Raw genomic sequence first — 12823 nt, 5'->3', positions numbered from 1 at the left:
TTTCTATTTAAAACACCCCAAAGACGTTCTGTTGGTTTAAAGTAATGCAGCATCCTTGTCTAAGTCACAGTTTTAATGTTGTTCTTCTGTAGAAACTTAAACGATTTTTGCAGTGTACTTTGGATAATTATCATGCTGGAATATTCCCAGTGGGGTCTTACAAATGACAAAAAGCCCCTCTGTGTTGTCTTACAGGCGGCTGTGAGCCTGCCTACAGCTCCCAGCAGGAGAAGACGGGACCTGATGATGTGCAAAGCCATGTGCATCGGCATCGCCTACTCCTCCAACATCGGCGGCATCGCCACGCTGCCAGGAACCTCTCCCAACCTCATCTTCTCTGAGTACATCAACCAGTGAGTGGCTCGCTGGACATGTGTGGACGAGAGAGAAACATATTTATACAGTGTAAAGTTAATTTGTGAATTATGTTTGCTTTTATCAATCCACTGGACAACAGCAACTATCCATCCATCCATTATCTATACACCACTTAATCCTCACTAGGGTCACAGGGAGGCTGGAGTCTAACCACCGAGCCACCTTGCAGTCCCACAACAGTAACTAGAGGGAGACAAAACAAGGGATTAATGACTGTGTGTGCGTTAAAAAAAAGAAGATGTTGCTTTTAAATCCACAAACACTCTCTTTCCATGCAGGATTTACCCAAACTGTAACTGCATAAACTTTGGGAACTGGCTCCTGCTGTGTCTGCCTATCAGTGTCATCATGCTGCTGCTGACATGGATGTGGCTGTGCTGGCTCTTCATTGGCTCAGAGTGAGTGTCAACATACCATCAGTACTCCTATCTGTGTTTTTATGCCAACTAACCTGTGCATGTCACACTGTATGGTTCTTGTTAGTTCCGACCTTCCTTTTTCTCTGTCAGTTTTATTATCACACTTTCTATAATTTGTGTTTCAATTAATTAGTCCATCACATTTAAATCAATGAGAGTAGCCTCAGCAGAAATAAACAAATAACGAATGACATAATGCAACAGTTTACCAGTAACACAAACAAACTAGTTTTAAAAACAACAACAATATAATTTTCATGAATGTCAGATTTATTTCAGGACTGCTGTATTAGAACACACTAGGTTTAGCTAAGTTAATAACTGGCAATTGTAGGCATTTTAACATAAACTGTAAGGCCACAAACTTGTGAAGGTAGCAAAGAATATCCTGCCTCTTGGCTTTGGAAAGCTAAAATATTACTTTATGTGATAAGTTAGCTGAACAATGTTTACAGATTACCTTCAAACAGATAAACACACTTAAGTCCAATCCTTACAGTTTCTACTTGTGTCTAGTTATGATACTGGAAAAAAAAAGCCAATGTTCAAAGCAACTTTATCCCAAAGTGTATCTCTTATTACACTTGATTTCTTGGCAAAAATGTGTCATGCTGATCATTTTGCATTATCTCAAAAGAATCAGTTAAATCTTGGAGGAATCAAATAAGTCAATTTTAATTTAGTGAATGTTTGATATCATTTCATAACTCTGTGATACTTTCATTTCCACACTGTCTGAGCTGAGACATGAGCAAAATGCTTATATTAGCATTAGCAGTGTGACGATGTGAGACAGGTTAATGGCAAGCCGCTGACCTTCGCACATGCTCAGTAATCTCTTCATTAGCCTGTCAGCACCATGGGCTCTCAGTGTGCTTTTAAACAATCACAGTTACCACAGTCATTCATTAAGTTAAATACTTCCTTATCAAAAATGTAATCTGTCTGTACGCGCTGAACACTCATCGTGTCTCACTCACAGCTTCAAGTTCCTGTGGAAACGTGGAGGAGAGCAATCTGAGGAAAAGAAGGCAGCAAGAAAAGTGATAGAAAATGAGTACAGGTCGCTGGGAGCCATGAGGTGATCGCTCTCATTCATTCATTCATTCATTCATGTAGTTAATCAGTTCTACAATCATTCAGTTAGATGTTAATGCATCATCTTTTCACTTACATTCATTTATTCATCCAGTCATCCTCTTACATTGATTCCCTTTTTATTTAATTATCCCTACGCCCTTTTTTTTCATCTATTAATCTCATATTAATATACTTGTGCATTCATTCAAGTAGATAGACAGGCAAGTATATGGTTAGTCGTAAGTGTATTTGCATATACATTCATTCATTTAATTTAGTGTTATATTATTAGTATATTATCATCAAGTGTTCATCCATCCATCCATCCATTATCTATACACCGCTTAATCCTCAACAGGGTTGCAGGGGGGCTGGAGTCTATCCCAGCTGACTTAGGGTGAAGGCAGGGGACTATTACAGGGCCACACTTAGAGACAGACAACCAAGCACACTCACATTCACACCTATGGACAATTTAGAATCACCAATTAACCTCAACATGTTTTTGGACTGTATGGGAGGAAGCCGGAGAACACGGAGAGAACCCACACTGCACGGGGAGAACAAGCAAACTCCACGCAGAAAGATCCCGGGTGTCCTCACCGGGACGCGAACCGGCGACCTTCTTGCTGCGAGGCACCTGAGCGACCTTGCAGCCAAGTGTTCATTTGTTTATTCAGTTAGATGCCCACACAGTTTCAATCATTCTATCCCTTAATTATATGTTAAATTGTTTTTATTAATCCACTTGTTTTTTTCATTCTGACAATCAAGCAGTTGTACTATCATTTATTCAGTCTATCATATTCATTCATTCATTCATTCATTCATTCATTCATTCATTCATTCATTCATTCATTCCCCCTCTCCAGTTCTCAGGAGATCTTCACTGGAGTAGTTTTCTTTGTGATGGTGTTGTTGTGGTTGACCAGATCTCCAGGTTTCATACCAGGCTGGGCCTCTCTCTTCCCTCAGTGAGTCACACATCTTGTTTATTTCAGTGTACTGTATTTTTACCATCCATCACGTCTGTGTTCATCCATAGCTAAAAATAGTCCCGAAGAAGCGTACTTGCTCCCTCTTGTGTGACAATTTTTTGAGTTAACATTGGTTTCAAGAAGTTCCTGAGCTTTTTTCTTTTCTTTTCTTTTCAAGGAGTCTGTTAAGAAAAAGATTCTTCTGGAAACACTTATATTCAATGCTTTGTTCAGTGGCAATAAAACATGTTCTAACTGATCATGTCTCTTTGTTCTTGTCCTCAGCAGTCACTCGGGCTACATCACAGATGCCACCGTGGCTCTGCTGCTGGGACTCCTCTTCTTCATCGTACCTGCCTATGGACCCTCCAGAAAATATGGTAGCCACACAAAATGCTACACTTATAATTAGTAAGTTAGATGGATGAACAGCCTCTCCAACAAGTAAGCAGCCACAGAATGTAACTAAGTACGCTTGCTCATATACCTCAAGTATTTTTAGTTTATCTTACTGTATTATTGTGTTATTATTGTGTTATTTCACTCCATTTCAGATGGAAATATTGTACTTTTTATTTCACTACAACCATCCGACAGCTTTAGTTACTAGCTGCTAAGTCGATTAAGATTTGACCTGCAACACAAATAATACGTTTTAGCTGATAATATCTCCCTAAAGGAAAATGTTGCCACTCACAATAGTCTTTTCTTTTTCTCATCAGAAATAAATGATCTGAATTTGGAAGAATAAGGCGCAAAAGAATAAATCTAAGTGAGCCCTTCCCAATGTTTCCCATCCACAAGCCATATACACACATAAGCCCTCACACACCAGAGAAAAAAATCTCATATTGATCATAAATTCAGCTCCAGGAAAAACAGGCTGGACAAAGACTATTTTGAATTTTAATTCTCACTAGTTTTGTAATTGTAGGTTTTAACTTTGAGTCTCCGACTAGAATTAGTAATGTATTAATGCTAATAACTAATAACTGGCTGTTTCTGTCTTTCTGTAAAGATGTGTATTTATGCTCTCTCCATCCAGAGGCCATGATCTCCTGGAAGGAGTTCCAGGCCTCAATGCCGTGGAAAGTTGCCCTGCTGGTCGGTGGAGGATTTGCACTCGCTGAAGGCACAAAGGCAGGGTTGTGTTTGTCTGTGTGAAGCAACAACTTTATACATCCAAAGCTGATGTCTCATATTAGACAATGTCAGACAGATAATTCGTAAATTTGCTGCAGAACTCACATTCTTGAAATTTCCTAAGCTTCCTGAGACAATATGTTACCACGCAGAAAAAAAGCATAGTTCCCTTAATTTTTGGACAAGAAACACTAAACAAGACTGTGCATGCTGGTATGACTGATTAGTAATGAAAGGAACTTTAATGTCAGCCGCTTCCTTGAGCACAGCGGCACAGTTTTGTCTGCTCACAGTCACATTTATTTAAAATAGAACTGGACAAAGAAAGGCCTGAAATCAGAAAATGATCAAGGACAGTAGGAAACTTGTAGTTAAAGTATCACTACTTTCAAATCATTTAAATTAACTCAACAAAAAACTCTCACCTACATGACCTTTTCCTTGTGGTGTCTGTCCATTCAGATACTTCTGGTTTCATCTGTTGAAGTTTTAAGATATCACCCTCTGAATCCCAACTCATCCTGTCTGACCTGCCTGTGCAGTGATTTAACACACTGTGTTTTTGGGTGGAGGCACAAATCACAGATATGTGAAAACCTGCACAATAACAAGCATCAAACTGCATGAATAGATATGGAGGGAAGAAAAACAATATGTCTCTTTGTAATTTGTGTGAGCGGACCCTTTAGTTGACTAAAACCAAAATAAGACATACACAAAAATGGTTCAAAATCAACTTGCCAGCTTGCCAGTTATCATGATGTGTGTGTGTGTGTGTGTGTGTGTGTGTGTGTGTGTGTCTGCAGGAGTCGGGCCTGTCTTTGTGGGTGGCTGAGCTGCTGACACCTCTGGGTGATCTTCCAGTCTTGGCCACAATCACAGTTGCCTGCATCATTGTCACCACACTAACCGAGGTGGCCAGCAACGCCGCCACCATCACCATCTTTCTCCCCATCCTTTCTCCTCTGGTAGGTGTTTAACTGCACAGACAATCTGCTGACTGACTTATCTGGCTCTGTAGTATCTGCTAAATATTAAAAAATAACATCAGACACACTTTTCACAAATAGACCATTCTAATTATACAGTTTTATATTTATCAATTACAGCATTTTCTGTTCCTTGCAAGCTCACCACATTGAGTGAAATGCATTGTATATGTCAAAAAGGGCAAATAAAATACGTGGAGCGAATGTGCACAATAAAACACAATACAGACACGTTCCAAACAGCAGATACATTTTGATCAGTATCAAAAATGATGTTTTCCACAGCTACATGAAACATGGTCATATTTTTTTTTGCAGTGCATTTTAGTGTAAATGCTGTTGACATAAGATTGATGCCATCATATAAATGGCTTCACACATCTTTTTTTTCTTCTTCCTATTGTCATTTCACTAATTAGCTGTTTGCAAACAATTACATACCATCTGTCTCTTGCTGCAGATTGGTGTGTTCACGCCGTGCTACTCTACACCATCCAGACAACAGTATGATTTCCTAAGGAAGCTGTTTCTTCATATGTTGAGTTGGCTTAAGACCTAAATGTTGTCTGCTGTCTCTCTGTGTGAATCACCATTTCTTTTATTGTCTTTTCTGGATCGTCTCCTGAAATTCAGTTCCAAGGAAGGCACAATTTCATGTATCTTGAGATCTGGGCAGACACATTTACGACTTCAGGGGCTATCAGCTGGTATCAAAGTATCCACTGAGCACACACCACAACAAAAGAAGTTGGTGCAATGCATGCAAGAAAATGTTGCACAAATGAAATATTTGAAGCACATACAAAACAGCAGATATACATTCATCCAAGTTTGCATTTATTCATGGAAAAGTCTGACTACTTTGTCTTGTTAACAATTATATTTTCAGTGATTGAACACTTTTAATACGACAATGATCTTACAAAGTTTTTAATTTTCCAAATGAACCTCTCATAACTTATGCAAAGCCTTGTTATTTATAAGAAGCATCTATCGCAATAGATTAGACGACTTCACATGTCGTTGCTGTCAAACTAGTTTTTAAAACTATACAAATATGACATTATACGACATTTAAAGGCAAAATGGTTTAATTTTATTTCATAAATCGAGTGCATGTAAGTGTTTATAGGGAAATCAAATTGTTACTACTACAAACTATTATATTATTATACTCAGTGTCACTGACAGCAGAGAGGAGCTTTCGCCACTATAATTAGGAAAAGGACTGAAGAATCAGCAGTTTCTCAGTGAAGGAGGACCCAGGAAAGGATTACATCTTAATTAACTTGCTTGCCAGCAGCAGCTAGAATGATGCCGGGATCTGCTCTATCAGGAACAAGTGTTGTGTCCACTGCATACTGCTGGAGCCACTGAAGCTCAGCTTCAAGCAGGGTCCTTCTCTCTCCACTGAGAGTCTCATTCAGCTGATTCACAGTTCTCGCGACAGTCCTTTCATATAACAGTTGATGGATGTGGACCTCTGTCCAGTCCTTGTTGGGTGGTGCATCATCGATGGAAGACAAGCCCTGGATAAGGTGGAGAATCTGTGGTGTGTTTAGAGTGTCTTCCAGCTCTTTGAAGAAGCTTTCAGCTTGTTTCTCCTCTGTTCTCTGCTTATCTTTGCTCATCTTGATGACTTCAGCCTGGCCTTGACTCCTTCAGAGCGATGAAGATCTGAACAACTTCTGCTGTCTCTCTGTCTGCAGCTTACTTACTGAGCTCCACACAATGTTTGATCACTTGAATCTTCACTTGTCTCTTCTGGATCATCTGCTGAATTTTAGCTTCTGTTTTCTCCAGCTTGCCCTTCTTTTCCTATTAACCATCTTTCAGAGGAGCAACATTGTGGGTCTTGTGGTCTGAAATGACGCAGATGATGCTGACACACATCTGGTTGGTCTTACAGAACAGCTCCAGCAGTTTTCTCCATATCCTGCTTTCCAGGTTGTCCACATGATCAATCAGTGAACATCTCCTGGTTTGAAAACCCGTTCTTTCTGATCTACTGCTGAATTCTGTTGAACTGACAGTCTGAACTGAGCAGCCATCTCAGAGATGAAAGTGTTGACTTGCAGCTTAGGTCTCATGTAGAAAACCTTTATGCACACAAGACCGTGATAGAGAACATTATTTCCCCAGTGTTCACTGATTCAGCTCTTACAGAGGTTGTGTCCACACAGTGTACTGACTGGATCAGTGAACACATCCAGACAGATGGAGCACAGAAACTGTCAGCAAACAGCTGACAGCAAACATCTCTTCTCTCTGAGAAGAAAAGAAAGTGTGATTGTATTGCACAAAATTCCATCTGGCATTTTACAGAAGCACAACGAGTGGGACTAACATTTTGTACCTCTGCTGTAAATATGATCAGCTACACATACATGTCTTTTGCAGAAAGTCTGCTGTTGGGAGAAAAACCCAATGAACTCAGTTATTTTTTTTCTTGAAGAATAAATGGAGAAGCCTGTATAGACTGCAGCCCTGCTGTCATTCTAACAAAGTTCAGCTTTATTTCATAATATGACAGAAAGGCTCCAGGACCAGGTCATTGAAAGATTAAGAACAATATATATATATATATATATATATATATATATTAAAGTACCTTCTTTACTTTTCTCTGACTGTCTCTTTGTAAACCTCCAACAATCGTCACAGGAGTCCAAAATTCAGCTCACTGTGTTGCCCATGAGTGTCATGTTGTTAGTTATCATCTGCTATGTTTTAGCATCAGTAAGTCATTGAATCATCAGTTGATGGGCAGTTAACTAACCAGTAATAACGCATAGCCAGACCATTCTCTTGCGCTGACCCAGCACTGTGTGAAATGGTCTGGCTGCTCCTCAATATTGTTCTGCTGTAGGACAAACAAACTACTCTGGCACATTCATATGTCTTTAAACCAATCACAATTCCCTTAGGGGGTGTTAAGCAACGGTGTCCCCTCAAGATATCCATCCTCTATACACCACTTAATCCTCTGTAGGGTTGCAGTGCAGCTGGAGTCTATTCCAGCTGACTCAGGGTGAAGGCAGGGGGCACCCTGGACAGGTTACCAGTCTATCACAGGACTACACATAGACAAACAAGCACACTCACATTAACACTTACAGAATCATCAGTTAACCTCAGATGTTTTTGGACTGTGGAAGAAAGAAAGGGTCCCTGGTGAGAACCCATGCTGCACAGGGAGAACATGCAAACTCCACACAGAAAAATCCCATCCCCACCCGCATTTGTGCAGGGAGTCATTAAAATGGACAGTTCACCAAAAAAATGACAGGGCTGCCTATTGCACGATCCATACCTTCAGCGAATCTTAAAATATTCAGGGAGGTAGGTTACTTGCCTGGAGGTTGTTGTTGTTTCCCATAGCAAAGGGGATTTTGAAAAGGTAGCGCAAAGATAGCGAAAGGGGAGGAAAAAGCCACATGAGATGTGTGGTCAATTGCAGTCTCATACCAACAATCCACATCCAGTGAGTCAAATTAGCTGCCTAGTCATGTTCATGGAGGTGTACAGACCTGCATTTGTAGCCTTATTATCACTCTGCCTATACCACTGGGCCACTTGCTGCTCCACTGCATACTTGTTTCTTTTGAAAATCAAATACTTACACCTGTGAGCATGGCAGGTAGCTCTAAAATGCTTGTAATTTGCTCCTTGGGGGTTGGGAGGCAGCTTTAGCTGATGTGGACTCACAGCAGTTACAATGGTTTCCATTGGAGACCTAATCACACAAAAAAAGAAATGTAGAAAGACTGTCATTGAAAGTTTTCAATCACTGTTCATTGCGTTCTGAATAATCCTCACTGTGCCTAATTAGCGTGTTATCCTTTCAGCAAATCGAGCAGAATGGGCCAGTCAGCTAACATTTGCAAACTAAAAAGCTACTAACGTCTCAAGGAACAATGATGGAAATACTTCTGGGACTTTATCCTTTTATCCTTGACAAAGCTCAAGTTTTATTGTATTAAAATGTCGAAATAATGTCAATCGGCCAAACAATCCCAAACCCAAATTTGTTGGCTTAACATGTACCAGTCCAACTAACTGAATTAGTTGGGTTGAGTTTTTTCGAGTTGATGTGAATAATGAATGGACAATGAACAGGGTTCAAACCTCTGTGTATGAAAGACATACACATACGCATGCTCGTTATTTTAGTATTTAGAGAAATAGTTGTGTGATTCGTCTTCCCTCAGGCAGAGGCCATCCACGTGAACCCGCTATATGTCCTGATCCCCGCCACCCTGTGCACTTCCTTCTCCTTCCTCCTGCCAGTGTCCAATCCACCCAACGCTGTTGTGTTTGCCTATGGACACATCAGTGTCATAGACATGGTGAGTTCAGGGTACAAAATAGGAACAGCAACAGTTTACGCTTTCAATAAATCAACATTGGCTGATGCTTGACGGTAATTCTCATTGCTGCTGCTGCAGGTGAAGGCAGGACTTGGCGTCAACGTGATTGGTGTTCTTGCTGTCCTGCTGGCTGTGGCGACGTGGGGAGTGCCTCTATTTGCTCTGGATAAGTACCCTGACTGGGCGCCGGTTCTCCCTAATTTCAACTCCACAGCACCTTGACGATGGCTCTTTAGAGTCACTTGAGCAAAATGTACCTTAAAACACAGCTGAAAACAGTTCTCACAAAAAATGCACTATTTTCTCCTGTTAGAGCAATGTTTGCTAAAAAGTACAGTGCTTAACTGTTGAAGAAACTTGCTGAATCTTTTTTTTTTAAAGGCAACTACATGTTTGTGAGATATTTTTTAAAGATTTGCATCTTCAATAGGACATAATGGGCCTGGAGCTGACAGCCACAGGCAGAGTACAGAAGTGAATATATGATGTGCGGTTCTTTCAACAAGGATTACTTAATATTTACTGATTGATCAGTCTCACTGCCTCTAATTGGCTTGGCCCTGGCAGAAGGCAGATGAGAAATGTTGAGCATCAAAGTTCAGTTGAGTTGAACTTGATGAGCACAGCAGTTCCACATTGGCAATCGGCAGCACTACATCTTTTCCTTTTCCCCACAGAAACAAAGGGATAGTGAAATCCAGCATGACTGGAGTCACAATATACATTAAGATTATACCACAATGATTGTGTTAATATTCATTCAAATAATTCCTGTGTTCAGTTAAATTTGTTTAGAGTTGATATTTCAAAAGGAGTGACAGCATCAGTGCACACTATATGAAGAGCTGTTAGTAGTTGGACCAGATTGCTCTTTATTGCCAGATTCCTGGAAATTATGTCACGAGGAGCAGGAGCAGACCAAACCAGAGTTGAAAAGAAAGCAAATATTTAACTTAAATCTAAATGTAAATAAAATGTAACTTAAAGTGGACAGTGACACTACGCAAATTGAATGATCATGTTGCTTCATGTCCAAAAGATATGGAAATAATGACGTTAGCTTCTTTATAAGGTTACGTGTCAGACGTTGTGTTTTTAGGTTGTCATTCTTCCCCCAAGTGGTCAAATTAAGGAGGAAAATGTTTGACAAAAGGATTCCATCCATCCATCCATCCATCATCTATACACTGCTTAATCATCACTAGGGTCACGGGGTAGGGTTTCTATGTGTTACTATATTTTGATATTGTGTATTTCTTTTGTGTGTGTTTGTTGCTTTTTTTTTTTTGTTAGAGCTGTAAAATTAGAAAACTTAAAACAGTCACTAATTGTCTTCTGCAAATAAGTCTGTGCAAATATTAATGAATGTACAGAAGTGGCAGCAATGCAGTTCTGTGACTTGCACTCCTGACATATGCAGCTGGATATCTTCAAACTGGACCGAGCTGAGCTACATTACAAAAACATGAAGTTGCTTTAATGATCTGTACTTCTGTACTTGGTTTATGTGTGTATGTGCTGTTTTGGTTGTTCTGTTAAGAACTATAATAAAGCTCTAGTTTGACGCATCGGCCTTAAAATAGACCAGAGAGGCACTGACCTCTAGTGGTCACAGTGCTCCTTTGTTACACCCTATGAGTCCATTCAAGTCCCTTTTTGAAATATGTTTACTTAACATACTCATAATATATGTAATTTCTAACCCAAACAATGGATTGATCAATAAAAAACAGCACATACAACAAAACAGTTGGATATGCTCCCCCCTCCCCAACACACACACACACACACACACACACACACACACACACACACACACACACACACACAGATTCAATGCTCTAATTTTACTTTTCGAGGCTACTACACAGCAGCCAATTGCATATATGTTTGTTGGATTGTTTGCCATCACTGATATATTACTTGTATAATTTTTGAATAAATGATAGGCTTAAACACCTGTTTATTAAAACTAAGGTTGACTACATCATTATTTATGTTACTTAGATTATTGTTACTGTCAGGCCTGCATCTTTAAATATTTTTCTCTTTTAGCTCTCCGGCTGAGTGCGAGTTAAACACATGTTGCTTCCTTTTCCAGTCGAAGATTGTCTATTAAAGAAGACCTATCACACAAATAACTAACTAAGTAAATAAAGACAACATTAGAAAAATAAACCTATATATAGTAGTTTATTTAAATAAACAATTATATAAGTATAATAATAAATGTTGCAGTTGCTAAGAGTTCAAATCTGGGTGTAGTGATTGGTAATAACATTTTTATATATATTTTTTAATACAAATTCCAAAGTTTGATTCAGTAGGACATGGAATATGATCACAGTGAAGTTTGTGATTTGTGATTATAGTTCATATATGAAAAAAAATGGACCTTACTTGTGCTCATTATTAATTGCAGTATACAACAACAAAAAAACCCTTCAGTGCTGTTACATGTGCATGCATAAGCAAACCATCTGAATCAAGCAAAAGAATGTCAGCATCTGCCAATGACAACACTAAATGATGTATGAAGACACACTATTGATTAAATACACTGAGTAGTTGTAACAATACTTATTAACGAGAGCGATAAGCCCTATTAGAAAATGTGTTTTGGCAGTCTTTAGATTGTTTGTCTTGGTCTTACATAAACACAGGGATTATGGGGCCTGATTCCATTTGGTAAACTATAAAGTCTCACACTAAACTATTCTGGGCTCATTTGTGTTGTTTTGATACACTTGTCTTTTGTTTTGTCCAGTTCCAGTGCTTGTGCCAAGCTACCTGGATGCTGTTTCTAGCTACAAGTACCATTGTGGTATGGGTTTGCCTCTAAACTCTCTGGTAGAGAGTAAAGAAGCATAGGGTATTTACTAATATGTCAAAATATTTACTTTAAACAAAAAGTAATGGTCAGTCTGCAGGTCTTCAGTCTGACTGCCCATGGAAACAAATTATAGAGTGAAAACATCCTCTGGTGTTTGTTTTTATCGGAGCTCTGCCTGATGGCAGCAGGTGAGTTCTGCAGTTGATGAAAAGCAGCAGCAGAGTGAGACGTCCTGTCTGTGCTGCAGCTCCGGTGCAGCCACAGGTTGCTCACCTGTGGCTCAGCGCTCACTCACAGAGCGCACGAGCGCCGTGCAGCAGCCCGCAGAGGCGGCCGCGCGCAGGGCCATACCGACACATTCATCCCGGTGTGACGGAACGAGGTGCACGCGACGACAACCTCCGATTATTAACCGTTAAAACTCCGCCTCCCGCCCCCCCCCACAAAAGCCGACATTCCTCACAGGTCGCGTCTTCAGACGCACCACCGACCGCAGCTGGCGACACTGTTTGTCGGTAAAGTGCAGCCGTTAGCGCCACGTCGACTAAAACAAACAAACTAAAGCTCAAACAGTTGTTCCCTTTCTTTCTTCCTTTCTCCGTCGGTCTGAACCAGAGTTTTACCGCCGTGCACC

General features: G+C 40.0%; 1 protein-coding gene across 1 annotated transcript in view; it reads left to right on the top strand.

The window, feature by feature from the left end:
* slc13a1 (solute carrier family 13 member 1) overlaps window positions 1–9578 on the top strand; it is a 17334-nt gene extending 7756 nt beyond the window's left edge. Inside the window, exons 6-14 of the mRNA XM_008289578.1 lie at window positions 196–353; window positions 657–776; window positions 1780–1878; window positions 2750–2851; window positions 3143–3234; window positions 3900–3994; window positions 4804–4965; window positions 9198–9335; window positions 9435–9578. Of these exons, the coding sequence (XP_008287800.1) occupies window positions 196–353; window positions 657–776; window positions 1780–1878; window positions 2750–2851; window positions 3143–3234; window positions 3900–3994; window positions 4804–4965; window positions 9198–9335; window positions 9435–9578 (1110 nt within the window). The remainder of the gene's footprint in view (window positions 1–195; window positions 354–656; window positions 777–1779; window positions 1879–2749; window positions 2852–3142; window positions 3235–3899; window positions 3995–4803; window positions 4966–9197; window positions 9336–9434) is intronic.
* The last annotated feature ends 3245 nt before the right edge of the window (window positions 9579–12823 follow it).

Source organism: Stegastes partitus, unplaced genomic scaffold (genome assembly GCF_000690725.1).
Source record: "Stegastes partitus isolate 25-593 unplaced genomic scaffold, Stegastes_partitus-1.0.2 Scaffold622, whole genome shotgun sequence".
In the NCBI taxonomy this organism is placed as follows: domain Eukaryota; kingdom Metazoa; phylum Chordata; class Actinopteri; family Pomacentridae; genus Stegastes; species Stegastes partitus.
This window is presented reverse-complemented; position numbering and strand designations above follow the sequence as displayed.